The 16,169-nt window shown below is 44.9% G+C and overlaps 1 protein-coding gene across 1 annotated transcript; it reads left to right on the top strand.

Moving 5' to 3' along the window:
• The first annotated feature begins 1,217 nt into the window (after window positions 1-1,217).
• LOC119182925 (uncharacterized) lies at window positions 1,218-15,778 on the top strand. The gene is made up of 3 exons (XM_075870962.1): window positions 1,218-1,834; window positions 3,856-3,999; window positions 14,137-15,778. The coding sequence occupies exons 1-3, from the start codon at window positions 1,714-1,716 to the stop codon at window positions 14,190-14,192; spliced, it is 321 nt and encodes a 106-aa protein (XP_075727077.1). The 5' UTR covers window positions 1,218-1,713; the 3' UTR covers window positions 14,193-15,778.
• Window positions 15,779-16,169: the final 391 nt, after the last annotated feature.

Raw genomic sequence — 16,169 nt, 5'->3', positions numbered from 1 at the left:
CTCCTTCTAGTTAATTCTATCCGCCTAAAGTCTATTTTGCCCTCCCTGTCCATAAACCCCAGTGCTTTGAAAAACTCTGCGCCCTCATCCTGAACTATATAGTGGAAACCCTTTACAGAACATTATCAAGTGTTCGGCAGTTTCTTCTTCCTCTCCACACGCACTGCATACCGTGTCTACCCCTTCGTATTTGGCCCGATATGTCTTGGTTCGCAATACTCCCGTCCTGGCCTCCAACAGTAGAGAACTACCCCGAGTATTATCATAGATCCTTTCCTTGGAAATTTCCTGCTTAAAAGTTCGATAGATATCTAGTGCGGACTTCTTAATCATGCCAATTCTCCACATATCGGTCTGAGCTTTCTTCACCTTCTTCTTAACCAATAATTCTTTTTCGTTTGGCCCCCTGCTGTTTTCCAAGTATTTACCACTCAATTTCCTGGTTCGCTTCCGCCATTTTGTATCGACATTCTTCATGTACAAGTAGCTGAATACCTTCCTAGCCCAACGCTCCTCCCCCATTTCTCTCAATCGTTTCTCAAATTTTATCTTGCTGCTAGCTTCCCTGCCCTCAAATGATTTCCATCCCATATCACCTTGTATACTCCCTGATTTGGTGTATTCCCGTGAGCTCCTAAAGCAAGCCTAACTATTCCACATTGCTTAATTTCTAATCTTGCTTGAACTTCTGATCTCATGCACAAAAACATATACAATCAACGCCAACTATTGAGCAGTTAGTAAACTAGAGGCGACCACATACTGCAGCTACTACAGAGGCGGGAACGACCCACACCCTATAGAGAGCTTCAATCCTAAAAAACAAAAACAAAACCGAACGAGCATATTTGCCATGACCCGGTTAACCTGCTCAACACTTTAACTGAAGATTGATTTAAAAGTGCCTGCAACTTTGAATAGTAGCACGATTTACTTTCGGTAGAATGCAAACAATAGCCTGTAAAGTACTGTCCGCGTCAAAGGAAACCCGAACAGCGACAAGCCTTCGCTATGGTATAGTGCTCGCCGCATACTTACTACCACGGACAGGCACGCATAAATGCGCAGAGCTGCCGAACAGGATGCGCGCGCCTGTCCATGGTGATAACTGGACGGGGCGCGCAATACCACTTCGAAGGCTTGCCGTTGTTTGGGTTTAATTTGACGCAGATAGCTCATCTTTATAATTTACTATAGCCGTACAATGTAAACCAGTATAACAAGCTTTTGAACATTTTACGAATTGATGGGACCACCATCTGTCCATTTAACTTTGAAGTGGGGCTTCGCGGCAGTGTGTATTTCTCTTAAAAACGACATCGCAAACCTCCATTGCAGCGAAACGGCCTCTACAAGGGGTCAGGTGATGCTGCTTGTCATTTATGTTCATTCGAATACTTCCAAGTCACATGAACATGAATGTAAATTTGAAGTATTGAATACATCAGAACATACGTTCGAATATTTGCAGCACCCAAATGCCAGTTAAAGCGCATGCCTAAATAGCTAACGTGCCTAAACATTACACGTATTGACCAGATTCTTAATGGCATGACGCGTTTATCTCGCAATTGCGAACACCAGTCACACTACAAATTTCAGTGTCCTTTCAATGACACTTCACATCAGCCTGATCTGAATGTGCCTCACTTTTTATTGCAGCTTGCTCATCTTTGCACCTGACACATACATTGGGTGATCCTGCAGGTCCGTATGTCATCCAGGCCTTTCTGCAAGATGTCCTCGGTCAACCGTTACGCAGCCGCAGTCCATCTTCATGCTGGTGACCTTCTCGTTCCGATGAACCCCTGCCTGAAGATCCGCAATGACTCGCGTAAGCATACACATTTCATTGAGTAACAAGGGCGGAGTGTAAACAATTGTGGACTAAAGAATCTCGAGTTCGTACCGTGTTGGCATAATTTCGGTGGGAGCACTTGAGTTAGCGCTGTATTTTAGCAGCCAGGTTCACAGTGCCATGCCATGGTTATCTCGAGCGTTTACATGCGGTAACATTAAATAGCTTGTTTCGCAGAAATTTGCGTGTCGTTGATTGTGAGCGAAAAATTATGTTGCGCGTGACCAAGAAATCGAGGGCGATGCAAATAAGAAAACTCTGGGTTTGAGTGGCGATCGAACTCGGTTCGCTTGCGTGGCAAATGGGTTCTTTGCCTAATAGCCACACGTCTGCTTGTGAATGCAGGGAAAAGAACTTCCTCTACTTGGAAATGCAGTGGAAGTAACTTCCATGCTTTACAAACACGTGCGTCGTGTACACATCAAAATACAACGTGAAATAGTGCGTTGATAATGCTGGTACGCCCCGCCACTGTGGTCTAGTGGCTAAGGTACTCGGCTGCTGACCCACAGGTCGCGGGTTCGAATCCCAGCTGTGGCGGCTACATTTACGATGGAGGCGGAAATGTTGTAGGCTCGTGTGCTCAGATTTGGGAGCACGTTAAAGAATCTCGGGTAGTCGAAATTTCCGGAGCCCTCCACTACGGCGCGTCTCATAATCATATGATGGTTTTGGGACGTTAAACTCCACAAATCAATCGACAATGCGTGGTACAGACGCACATGGCCATCAGTCCTCATAACATGTGACCATAACATGACTTTGTGGTTTAAAGCCGGTCACCCACCCCAAAAGGCACATACGCTACTGCGCCTATTCCCTTGAAGCCACGTTGTGGGTGCATACCAAGTTTGGAAAGATTTCATGCACTAAGTGCTTCAAGTAAGCACTAGGTATAGGATATCGCTGTCACGTGCAACGCTTTAAGGGGCTCTGCAACACTTTTTGAGCGTGGTCAGAAAACGCTGCCGATCGCTAGTAGAGGCTCCCGACAACACGCGAGCCAAATATTATAGCACAGCATGCGGCCTGGAATTTACAATAAATGATCAAAATCAGCTCAAAATCGCTTTCTCTTCTCTCGACAAATTACGTTATATGCCCAAAAATCACACGTTGACGACCCATCTATGAGCCATTGGCTGATTACAACATGGCGCGCTCACTCGTTGCAGAGATCGCCGTGGGAGGCCGCCACTTGTCCGCACGTGCGCTCGAGATCACACTGAAAAAGCTACGCATTCGACCAAAAAAAGACAAAAAAAGTGCTCAAGGTCGCGAAGTACGCGCGAAGTTTTCCTGTAGCCCTGCCAACTCTCCCTACTTAGCTTCCAGCACTTTCGTCGGGGCGAGAGAAGAGAGAATGCAATTGGAGCATGCAAAAAACCTTTGTAACTCCACTCGCACTGGACGGATTGTTAAAATGTTTGCGGCGTCGAATTCGCGAGGCAATGAACTTTTCCAGTGAAATAACTTTATGGTTACTTAGAAAAGTGTTTCGGGGTCCCTTTAAGGATCCCCCAACTTTTCATAAACTGCTACTTTTGTTCCCGTTGAAACACAAAGAAAAATATAGTTGGCTGCAGCACTGAAAAAAAGACAGGCAACCTGTTCTCTTTGATATACTAAAAGGAACTATTCAAAATGGCTTAGCCCTTCCATTATAGAGTGCATGGCTCAGTATCTTGGCAAAATGATTTAGCAATCTGTGGCACTACCAAGGGTCACTTACAACAATGTATTAATTTTATACTGAATGTAACGCTACAATCGCACCTTCCTTTAACTTGCATTTTCAGTCTGTTATCTACTCGGGATAGTTGTAAACTTCCTCTCTTGCAATGTGTGACAGCATCTATGATTAGTCTCACTGTGTCAAGTGGTCATGCTCTAAACTAGGCGTTAAAGCTACACACCAGTGTATCATCAGCCTAGTGTATCGGTAGAATAGGTGCGCCATGTATGGCGCTGATTTATCAGTGACTTTTTCTTTCCAGCTTCGCGACTTATGCATCTGGCACATTCAAAGAAGCTCTGCTCCTTCACTTACGTCACCCACCCTTTGCTTTGGGAACTGCTGGCGTCGAACATCCTCCATAAGAGTATTGCGACTCTATGCTTGGCGGTCTGCAGTCACGCGGGTAAGCACTGTTTTTTTTTTCTAGTGACTGCTTTGGCAGGTTCTGTTTACATTCGGTTAAGCATTGAAAAGCCTTCGTGTAACAAATACTGTGATGCATTTCGGGCTTTAATCTAGAATTTCGAGCTTTCAAGGTGTTAAGAGTGCAGTGGAAGTTTTGTAATGTGTGCGAGTGCATTCTCGAGCCATTGCGGTGTGGATAAATTGATCCAACTTCACGGTGCTGAAGCTGTGCTGATATATCCGAGAAGGGTGTGCGTCTGCAGAAATATGTCCACGTGTTTGTGCATCTGTACTGACTTTCCAACATATCTACGCACTTCATCTATTATAAAATAAATATGATAAAACAATTTGCTGGTCTGATATGTACATACAATTCCTGGTATTCACACACACAGATACACTGCTGCTAATGAAAAAAACATACACGCTGTAATGGTTCCATGAATACAGGTTCCATCATTATCGGAAACCAGCAGCCCGTAAAATGGTTGCAACACTATAAAAACTGCCCTTTCACACTTCTCTTAAGCGTCCACTCTTCTTGTGATCTTGATAGCCAATACTGCCTTGACAGTCCTTGTGTGAACCAGGCAAACTTGTTCCTGTTTACAAAGCTCCAGAGAAGCCTGGAAGGTTAGTTTTGATTGCATTTCTACCACTCAACGCTGATTTAAATGTCATGATGCACACTTCCCTGTCCACTTTATAAGATCTCTGTACATCACAAGAAATTACTCAAACCACTGAATAAAAAAAAAGCGAAAAATAGCATCAACTCGCAACATAATTTGTTCTTGCCAAATTACCTCTATATATGCACTGTCACATGCCCAAAACACACCCCAACGTCACAATGCACAATCGCACTCGGTCTCAGACTATACGTACGTGCTATTTCAAGAGGCCTATCAAAAAGATCAAATTCACCTGACCGGAGCAGGACTTCCACCGAGTTTCGAGTGAAATTCGCCAATCGATGAGCGAAAATTCACCAAAAGTTGCTACATCCTAAATTTCGCCAAAAATGTCGCCAATCTACATATATGTGGCGTGCCCAGTACTAAATATTGCTGATTATGTATAGCCCCTTTAGAGTACAGCTCCATCCATAACCCCATAACTTACGTTTTACAGCGAAAGCTGTTATGAGGTCCCAACTCAGATCATGCACCGCAGTAGTTGTCCGACGCCACTGCCAGTGTCCGTAACCACATCGCACGAAATTAGAATAAAGAAACCCTACTACTAATGAAGCCTGACCTTGGAAACGTTTAAAACTATAGAACCTTATTTAGTGAGGCAAGTCTAGCTGTACTATTCGAGGAGCTAGAAGGTAATAAAGATGATGTAATATGGCTCGGTGAGGTTAGGAGGACAGATCAGCCCTATACGGTGCTACATAATGGGCACATCCTTTGCTATTGGGGCTCAGCTGACAGAAAAGAACTGGGAGTGGGGCTCCTTATTCACAGAAACATATCTGGCAACATAGAGAAATACCATAGCATTAATGAAAGGGTGGTAGGTATCGTGATTAAACTCAATAAGAGATACAAGATGAAGGTGGTACAAGATTACGCGCCTACATCCAGTCATGAGGACGCGTCAGTTAAAAGCTTCTACGAAGACGTGGAATCGGCAATGAGTAAGGTAAAAACACAGTATACTATACTGATGGGACACATTCATGCAACGTGGGGAAGAAGCAGGCTGGAGACCAGACAGTTGGATGGTATGGCATCGGTACCAGAAATGCCAGAGGGGATCTACCAGTAGAATTCGCAGAACGCAATAATTTACGGATTTTGAATACCTTCTACCGAAAACGAGGAAACCGTAAGTGGACATGGAGGAGCTCTAATGGCGAAAATAAGACCGAAATAGACTTTTAACTGAGTTCGAACCGAGGCATCGTGCAAGATGTGGAAGTGCTTAGCAAGGTACGATGCAGTGACTAGAATGGTACGGTCTCAAATTTTGCTAGACTTGAAAAAGTAATGACAGAAACTAATACGTGAGAAGCCATTCACTGAGCTAGCACTGAGAGGGAAAGTACAGGAATTCAGAGTCTCACTTCAGAACAGGTATTCGGATCTTATCGAGGAAACCAGCCTTAGCGTTGACGCAATGAATGATATTGTGATGACTATCATTACTGAGTGTACAGTGAAAGTTAGAGGTACTGTAGTTACAGGACAAGGGCAAGCTGTCCAAGAAAACAAAGAATCATCGTTTGACACTTCTTAGTGAGAAAGCCTTAAGTACCACAGACAAAATAGAGGTGGTAGAACTTTGGAAGTTGATTAATAAGCGTAAGTTATCCGATGTAAGAAGGTATTAACATGAAGAGAATTGAACATGCTCTGATAAATTGAGGAAGCGTCAAAGCAGAGAAGAGAAAACTTGGATAGGCAAAACCAAGATTTATGCACCAAGGGACAAAGAAGGCAAAGTAACAACCAATGTGAATAGGATAGTTAAATTAGCGGTGGAGTTTAAAGAGATCTGTACAGTAGCCGGCACAACCACGACCTTAACAGAACTAGCTTTAACCCCACCAGTAATGATGGAAGAAGTCAGAAAAACCTTGGAGAACATGTAAAGAGGTAAAGCTGCTGGTTAGGATTAGGTAACATCTGATCTGCTGAAAAATGGAAGACAGATTGTGTCAAAAAAACTAGCCACCCTGTTTACGAGGTGCCTCCTGACGGGAAGACTACCAGAGTCTTGGAAGAAGGCTAACATCATCTTAATACATAACAAAGGAGATGACAAGGACCTGAAGAATTACAGGCCGATTAGCTTGCTCTCCATAGTATACAAGCTATTTTGAAAGGCAATTGCTAACAGAATTAAGACACCATTAGAATTCAATCAACCAATGGAACAAGCAGGATTTCGAACAGGCTACTCAACAATCGACCACATTCATACTATCAATCAGGTAATAGAGAAATGCTCAGAATATAACCAACCACTGCACATAGCCTTCATAGATTACGAGAAGGCGTTTGTTTCAGTAGAAATATCAGAAGTCATGCAGATACTGCGGACTCAGGGCGTCGATGAAGCATATATAAACATCCTGGAAGAAATCTACAGGGGATCAACTGCTACCATAGTGCTTCATAAAGAAAGCAACAGAATACCAATCAAGAAGGGTGTAAGGCAGGGGGACACTATCTCCTCAATGCTGTTTACCGCGTGCTTACAGGAAGTTTTCAAAAGCCTAGAATGGGAACAGTTAGGGATAAGTTAATGGAGAGTACCTTAGTAACCTGCGCTTCGCCGATGACATTGCATTGCTGAGTAACTCAGGGGACGAATTGCAACTCATGATTACGAAGTTAGAGAAGGAGAGCAGAAAGGTGGGTTTTAAAGTTATTCTCATGTGCTCAGATTTGGGTGCACGTTAAAGCACCCCAGGTGGTCTAAATTTCCGGAGCCCTCCACTACGGCGTCTCTCATAATCATATAGTGGTTTTGGGACGTTAAACCCCACATATCAATCAAATCAAAATTAATCTGCAGAAAACGAAAGTAATGTACAACAGCCTCGGAACAAGCAGCGCTTCGAGATAGGTAATAGTGCACTTGAAGTTGTAAAAGACTGTCTACTTGGGACAGGTAATAACCGTGGAGCCGAACCACGAGATTGAAGTAACTAGAAGAATAAGAATGGGGTGGACCACATTTGGCAAGCACTCTCAAATTATGACCGGTAGATTGCCACTATCCCACAAGAGGAAGGTATATAACAGCTGCATCTTGCCGGTATTTAGCCACGGAGCATAAGCCTGGAGACTTACAAAGAGGGTTCAGCTTAAATAGAGGACGAAGCAGCGAGCAACGGAAAGGAAAATGGTAGGTGTAACCTTAGGAGACAAGAAGAGAGCATAGTGGATTAGGGAACAAACGGGGGCTAAGGATATTATAGTGAAAATCAAGAAGAGGAAATGGACATGGGCCGGGTATGTTGCACGTAGATAGGATAACTGCTGGTCATTAAGGGTAACTAACTGGATTCCTAGAGAAGGCAAGAGGGTTAGGGGGAGACAAGGTTTGGTGGGCAGACGAGATTAAGAAGTTTGCGGGTATAAATTGGCAGCAGCAAGCACAGGACCGAGTTGACTGGCGGGACATGGGAGAGGCCATTGTCCTGCAGTGGACGTAGTCAGGTTTGTAATTATTATTATTATTATTATTATGATAATGTAAAATGTCACAGTGGGGCTTGAGCCCGGGTCTGCTGAGTGCCAGTCCATTATTCTACCACTTAGCCACGCCAGTTTTTTTACAGTGAAAGCTGTTATGAGATCACAACTCGGGTCACGCGCAGTTGTCCGCTGCCACCGCTGCCGTCCGTAACCACATCGCGGGAAATTAGAAAAAAAAATACCAAAGACACAATGGGTCTCGAAACCCGGGTATGCTGGGTGCCAGCCCAGTACTCTACGACTGAGCGACACCGGTGCTTGTGACTTGTTAGTAAACCTAGCACCATTGACACGGTGGGGCTCGAGCAAAGGCTCCACTGGGTGCTATCCCAGTATTCTACCACTGAGCTACGGTGGGGATTGTGACTTGTTGGCAAACTTCCCTTTGGTAGCCTTGATGTCGGGAAAGCAATCACGTTATTGCGAATTATAAAACCAGTCGTCGCACAACGCGAATAGCGTAACGAGTTGGCCGTCCAATGCTCTAACCCGTTACAAAAGCTTGTTGTTCATCTATCAGCTGTGGCGCATGCCGCCCCGCCACGGTGGTCTAGTAGCTGAGGTACTCGGCTACTGACCCGCAGGCCGCGGGATGGAATCCCGGCTGCGGCGGCTGCATTTCCGATGGAGGCGGAAATGTTGTAAGCCAGTGTGCTCAGATTTGGGTGCACTTTAAAGAATCCCAGGTGGTCGAAATTTCCGGAGCCCTTCACTACGGCGTCTCTCATAATCATATAATAGTTTTGGGACGTTAAACCCCACATATCAATCAACTGTGGCGCATGCACACTTCAGGCATAATTCCTAATCGTCGTCAGCCACTGCATGGACAATTGGCACGAAATTCCTTGCAAGTGTTCAGCGGATACCACGCTTCTCAGAAGAATGACGAAAAATAGCCTAGCGAATGCCGGCCTACTACCCAAACATTTTTATTAATAATGCCGTAGTGGGTATTAGTATTAATGGGTATTAATGCCGTAGTGGGTATTACAAGTGCGTTTGCAGCAGAGACCCACTGAGTGTCTAGAAAAGGTGCCGAAAGGCCGCTCTTCTAGCTTTCGCTGTGACTGTGCTGCGCTTTGCGTGCAGGCCTGGCGTTTTTTCTTACACGACATTTAATACAAATGCGGCTCACGTATATACATACCGTTGAACATACACAGGGTCAATTCGACAAATGTACAATAGACGTTACAAGTAAATCGCGTACACCACAGTTTATAAAGAGGTATTTGAGTAGTACACTTCATGAACTCGGCATACCAGTGCGGCTGAAATCGCAGTTGGTCATAAGTCTCTTAGCCGCACAGTCATTTGCACAAAGTGGCTTCGCGAAGACACCACTGGTTCCACATGCCTGTCCAACATGCGAGTTTTCCACAAACTATGCTTGCCCATTAACAAAACCATGTCAACGGGCACTTCGTTGCATTTGAATGGTAGAAGATGGCAGATGCTATGAGAATTTAAATCCACAAGTTTTTTTTAAAGCCCTCTACAGGACGTCATAGAAAAGTATGGCGTCCTTACAACTAATAAAGCAATGCTCGATTGTTTCTGAAACTTCAGAGGCGGCAGTTCATTAGAGGATACAAATATACCTTTGGTGTTTAACCAGGTTTTTACAGGTATTGTTTCTGTATGCACTTTGTAAAAAAATGTCTTGCTTATTGGTGAAATAGGCATTTTCGTTACACGTGATAGCACGTCATGACCAGCGAATCCAATATATAGTGAGCGGTAAAGTGGGGCCAGAAAGAGCATATCCAATTCAGCATAATATAGGTTTTTTTCTTTTTTTCTTGAGCTGGAGAACAGGTACTCATTGGAGAATCTGGCTGTCAGAAAACGCACTGATTCACACACTTCACGCATGAACACTTGCAGATGGGGAGGTGATGTAAAATTATTAGATACCTCTAAATTTGGTGTAATGTCTGCAAAATTCATTTTCAAGATTGTTCAAAGCAGTAGATGAGCACAATCACGAAAATAGGAAAAGCGCTACACCAGTTGTCTAATAAAGAGGTGTACCAACCCACACACTACCTGCGCAGAAACTTCTAAAAACAGTGTCTCGCCTCATCGGTTCATAGGTTGATGGCCAAATAAAGGTAGCAAATATACGGTGAAATTCCTGTATGTAAACCTTCGACCGAGAAATTATTTGCAGTACGTAGAATATTTTTGTTGCAAGAAAGATTGCATGCTTTAGCTCTACCAAAGATAGAGAGGTTATGAGGAATAAACGGTTGGGTATAGCGCTTTGGGGTGGGTACACGTTCTTTCCAATAATGTGTACTTGATCAATATACATCTAATAGAACCCTAGATATTTTGGTGAATCACAAGACTATTCTATACCCTGAAAATGGGCTGATTTATGTGTCCTTGGGTGAAACCACAGCCCCAAGTTTCTAGCAAAGTTCAGTCGTTCCCCTGAAATTTTTTTCTCATTCTCTGATTGTTGACACTACCATTTTTATACTAGAAATATCTGTGCCAAACAACGCTAGGTGGTACGCATACGCCAGTACTTTTACCTCATTCGCATAAGCACAAAAACAGCGGGCGTTACTAGAGCGAATCACACTTAAGCACAGTGGCTCCAGGTAAATAGCAAAGAGAATTGATAACAGACAGCCCTGTTTCAAAGACGAGTTAAGAAACACTGCTTTTGAAAGATAGCCATTAACAATTACACGGGTTGAACATTCATTGTAGCATATTTCACACCTTTAAATATATTGGAGCCAACGTTGGCATGTTCTAGAAGAGAAAACAGAAAATAATGGCGAACCGGATCAAAGACTTGCGCAGCCTTTCGCAGCCTGCGCGTTAACTAAAAGCCAAATTCTTCTGTGTCTCATTCCCCGTTAGCAGCCATTGGCATGTACATTGAGCAGTATCTGACAAGAAAAGGTTGCTACGTTATACTTGCTGGACGTAACCTCCTTTGTTTCAGAAAGGTTTAGCGAGCGTTGGGCCGCAGTGCAATGAATACAGTGATTTAGTACATACCACGAACTCGAGGTGGTTAAAGGTGGGAAGTAGACACGAAGCGCCAGCCGTAAGAAAGTGTGCGTGTGCCACCTCTCGTTTAGTCCTTGGAATGTCTGCTGGATGGCGGTGCTTCTATATGCGGAATATATAATGAAAAGATGCGAGATTGTTGTACTTGGAGTGTTGACTAGATGGACGAATGGACACACAGACAGATGCATGGACGGACGCACGGATGGCTGCACGAATGGATGGACGCATGGGCGGACGCAGGGTGGATGCATGGACTAGCGCATGGACGGACGCATGGATGGACGTGCGGACGCACGTACAGACGTACGCACGGACGTACGCACGGACGCATGGGTGGACGCATGGGTGGACGCATGGGTGGACGCATGGATGGACGCATGGGTGGACGCATGGATGGACGCATGGGTGGACGGAAGCAAGAACGAATACACGGGTGGATGCTTCGTCCCACTCTCCACCATCCACCCCGTGGATATGCTGCCATTTTTTCTAGTGTTCAACAACGCACAGGAGAAATCTCCCACCGGCACCACCTTGCAGGTCAAAGCGTAAGACATGTTACGTACTACGACGAGGAACGAACGGGTGCAATTTTAAGGAGCTTCGCCCCTAAAACCATGCCCAGACTGGACCGAACGCTTCATCAAAAAAAAAAAAAAATCATCGCAGTGCTGCTAATGATGCGTGCCGATTTCGACAATAGTAATGCCAGGCGATTCTTGTGCGGTGCGCGGATCTTCCTGAAAAACGAGTTCTACTGGTGAGGTGTCCCGAAGCAGTGTGTTTCGGCTCCTTTATGCCGCGTTCTGGCCGACTGGTAAAGCGTGAAATGTTTCTGAAGGTGCGTTTATTACACGAAAGCTTCATTACACGCTACAGCGTCTCTGCATACGCACAAGTATTTATAACAACTGGTATGCCCCAGACACGCATTGGACGCGTTCCTGGCGTTTCAATAAAAAGCGACAAATAAACTCGCTTCGCACATCCTCGAAGTGTTTTCGAGAAACGTTCGCAGCGACACTGCACGGCGTGATTCATTTCGGATAACACAAGGTAAGTCGAAGAGAGCGAAACCGTTTTATGTTGTTTTATGACAACCTAGCGTTATTCAAAAACTCGCATATTACATTGAACGAGCCCCACGAAACAATCTTGGTCGACTTGATGTCTACTAAAACGGTCCTCCTCTTAAGTTTATGTCTTGGCTACGATTTCGTCTTTCGTCACAGCCATAATCCGGCTGGAGCCATATACGGATACGTACTCGTTTTGCACCTTTTGCATAATAGCACCACCAGCTATTTGCAAGATCACGTGGAAGGAATGCACCAGTTACAGACTCGGGTGGCAGAGAAAAGGAGGGACAAGGGAGAGAGCAAGAAGGGAGGCTCTTGCAACTGTACCGCGAGAGGCTCTAGCAACTGTAACGGATCGACCGGGTGGAAAGGGGGAAAACGGAAAGGGTAGGGCAGCGTTTTGGCGGCTCACTTCTTGGGAATAGTCTTTTCTAGGAGGCATTGTTCTAGCATCTCCCGCTCAATCACCTCCTTGCTTCTACTTAAAATTGTGATAATAGCAAATCTTGCTGCACGCGCTGCAGTGCATATGCAAATGTATCTAAAGGTTATTCTTAAACGAAAACTCGTGCTTTTTCGCTCGATAGTTCACGCATCGGCCAATTTCTGTACGCCCACAAGGTCTGGCAACGTTATAGATGTACGGGACAACAGGTGGTCTTTTTTTTAAGCCTGAAGATATGAGGTACCTACTGGTTTGTAAGCTGTAGGCATAAGCGTGCTCACGAGGGAGAGCAGAGGGGGGGGAACCACCGGGCCTGTGGGCACATATCTCGAGAAGACCCGTGCCTGCCCTTTGTGTGTGGAAAGAGGCATGCGAGGCGTTGGGAGGGGTCTACGAAGTTCCACTCTCCTGAGGAAAGGTTTGCATCTGCCATACCAGCCAATGCATAAACGATCGAAGGAGAGATCTTTCGGTGAAGAATACTCCTTTGGCACTCTGGCAATCTAGGTAGGCAATCTAGGCACTTTGGCAATCCTTTTGCAATCTAGGTAGAAGCAAGGATGTGATTGAGAGAGAGATGCTATTGAAGCATACCGCATCAGGAAGAATATAAATGTTGATATCAGTGCTACGTCTGTGGGGCTGCGGTTAATTGAATTTTTATACCTTTCTGAAATAGCCCGTGCAGTGTGAGTGTGATTGTGCCATGTGACGTAGGGGTATATTTTGCGCATGTGTGGCATGGTGCATTTATTGCGGTGGTTTGGCGAGAGTAAAGTTAGCTGAGATTTGACGCTCTCTTCACCTTCCCTGGTGATTTGCGTTGGTTGATTTTCTTGTGACATGCACCAACTAGCGCAACAAGTTTTATTAAAGTATATATGTGTACATCTATTCATGGGAGCGTTGCCAGCATCACTGTAGTGAAGGTGACAAGTGTGTGGCAAGGTGGCAAGTGTGTGTGGCAAGAAGGTACATCGTGACCTGTGCACAACACTGCTGCTCAATTATAAACTCTTGTATGGCAAAGGCTTTTTTCCAAAGGCTTTTTTTTCGCTCAGCATCACAACGTTCACAAGTCGGCCCAATGAAAGCATCGGAGACACTTGTTCTTAGCTGTTGTGTGGTAATTGTGATGTAAATTGCATGAACTTGATTCGCTTCAGTTTTAGCCTCAGGGTATTGCGTTCGAGCTCTATCAATTGCAGAAAAATCCCATTATCTCGTCCATTCCTAGGCTATAAGTAGAAATTCAGCATTCCTAAAAATTGCGTCCCCCTTGAGCTCGTGTTAGTGTGCGCACCTTTCGCATCCCCACCACTTATAACTGTAAAATATTGGTGTCTTTACAGCCCCTCGACCTTTAATCTCGCCGATAGACGCTACATACAAACCCGCATACGCATAGCCTTCCACGTCCAGCCTGTGCCCCTTGGGGGTGGGGCAAGACCATTCCTGTCCTGCTGCCAGGACGTTCATCAGCAACGATTCACCTCCTGGTTCCTGCTTCTTGCTTCGCCTTATTGGGCATGCATCACGCAAAGAACATATCGGTGTAGTGAAAACTCGGTGTCGTTCTACTGTGATCGCTAGCGGACTTTTAAAGAGCGCACGACGGACTACCCCTCAGTGCCCCCTGCTCGACGTGCCAGCAATCTCTGGATCCAACCATGGCTACCAGGTGTCCATGGAAGGCTGTGGAATACCTTCACGGTGGTTATATATTGCCTAATCATGTACAGAGCTTTTTAAGGAGTGTTAAGGCTCACAGAATCAATCGCACCCCGAAATTGCACGCTGTTCAGATGCCAATAAAGGTAAAGTGTGTTTTTAGGGACTGTCGAATATGCTGGACCCATATCATTCAATAAATAATGCAAGTGTAACACAAGGTACCAACATTTCTCCTAGTGCTCGCATTTCACCACAATATGAAGCTGCAGCGAAACTGAGTAACCGATCTGCATGTTTGTTAGCCATGATAGACATTCATACACATTGTGAAATGTAGTGGCATGTTGATGTTCTCTTGCTTTTAAACTGCATGTAAAGCCGGACAACTTGTAACAGATTTATCAATCTGTGTGGCAGGGAGGCTTCTTTTTTTAGTGTGTATGTTTTTGCATTTGTTTGTTGTGCATATCTAGTGGCACGCTCTTCTATTCACAACTCAACTTGGTGCCCCTTTGGTCTGGAGGCTATTGTGTGGACGCGCTCGGCAGGTTCTTGTTGGTCCAGTTAAGATGGAGCATCACAAAACGTTACGTGTGGGAGGTCGAGTCTTCGATTTCGGAGAACCTGTTCGCTTCGGGCGTCCTGGTTGGAAGGCCTCGGGAGCTTGGCATTTGGTCCAACACTAACACTTGGCCGTGCACCTGCTTACGATCTACAACTTCATCTAAGTACCAGTTACGTCCTTCAGTCTGCTTTTGGTGATACTAAATACTTTACAAGTCTGTATTCTACTTTGAATGCTTATGTCTCGCTTCACTTCGTCGGTGAATATGTAAGAGCATCAAGAAAGCGAACAATGTGACGGCAGGGGCATGTTAAGGCGGGCCGTAATCGCCGCAAACAAGAACTTGCGGTGTAATGGGAGTATGTGAGGCACGTAATGCTTGATTGCTTTTGTATGTCACTGCAGTGTTCTTCTATATGCTTTTGTAAAACACGAATGCAGGGACCAGGACATCAGCACAATGGGGATATGAAGTTGTGTGCTGTACTTCTTGAGTGAAGGCTGTATGCTTCTCGGTGAAGTTGTAGAGTGTTGATAGTTAATCAGGGAATCGCAAGTGCGTTCTCTTTAGTGTACTCTGAATGTTCTTGAATTTAGTTTTTTTTTACCGGATTGGTTTCCTCTGCATGAGCGCACCATGTTTTTGCATCAAGTTTCCTGGGTGCCCCGTGTTTTTGTTGGTAAGGCAAATGTAGTGAATGTACTCTTTTCTTAAATCTCTGTTGAACAATATAGTTGGCCAACCTTTAGAAGTCCGTAAACGCCCACCCTGATTACTGTAGGATGGCAGCGGGTCACCTTGGCGACTAAACAAGTGACTGAGAGGTGGCTAAAGTCCTGCCCATGCACTCGACAGCGTTTTCGAAATACAAGGTCACTGGTCCTCGGGCTTTTAACGTCTGCCTCGAGTGCACGCCCATTGGTGCAGGCTTGCGAGTCTACCTTTGAAGAGGAAAAGCCGCGGACTTCTAAAGTTGTAACTGTTGATTTAGTAAGGTCCTAAATTTTACTTGAAGCCTTTATAAGTGCAACATCATTCAGTGAAATTACAATGTGAAATATTGGGGGTTGTGTGCAATTACTAGGTTATTTCGTGCTCTACTGTACATCATTCTTTTTCTAGTATTGCTCAAGAGAGAGAGAGAG

The sequence above is a fragment of the Rhipicephalus microplus genome, chromosome 8 (assembly GCF_043290135.1).
Source record: "Rhipicephalus microplus isolate Deutch F79 chromosome 8, USDA_Rmic, whole genome shotgun sequence".
Lineage (NCBI taxonomy): Eukaryota > Metazoa > Arthropoda > Arachnida > Ixodida > Ixodidae > Rhipicephalus > Rhipicephalus microplus.
Note: the sequence above shows the minus strand (reverse complement) of the source record. Positions and strands in the feature narration are given on the sequence as shown.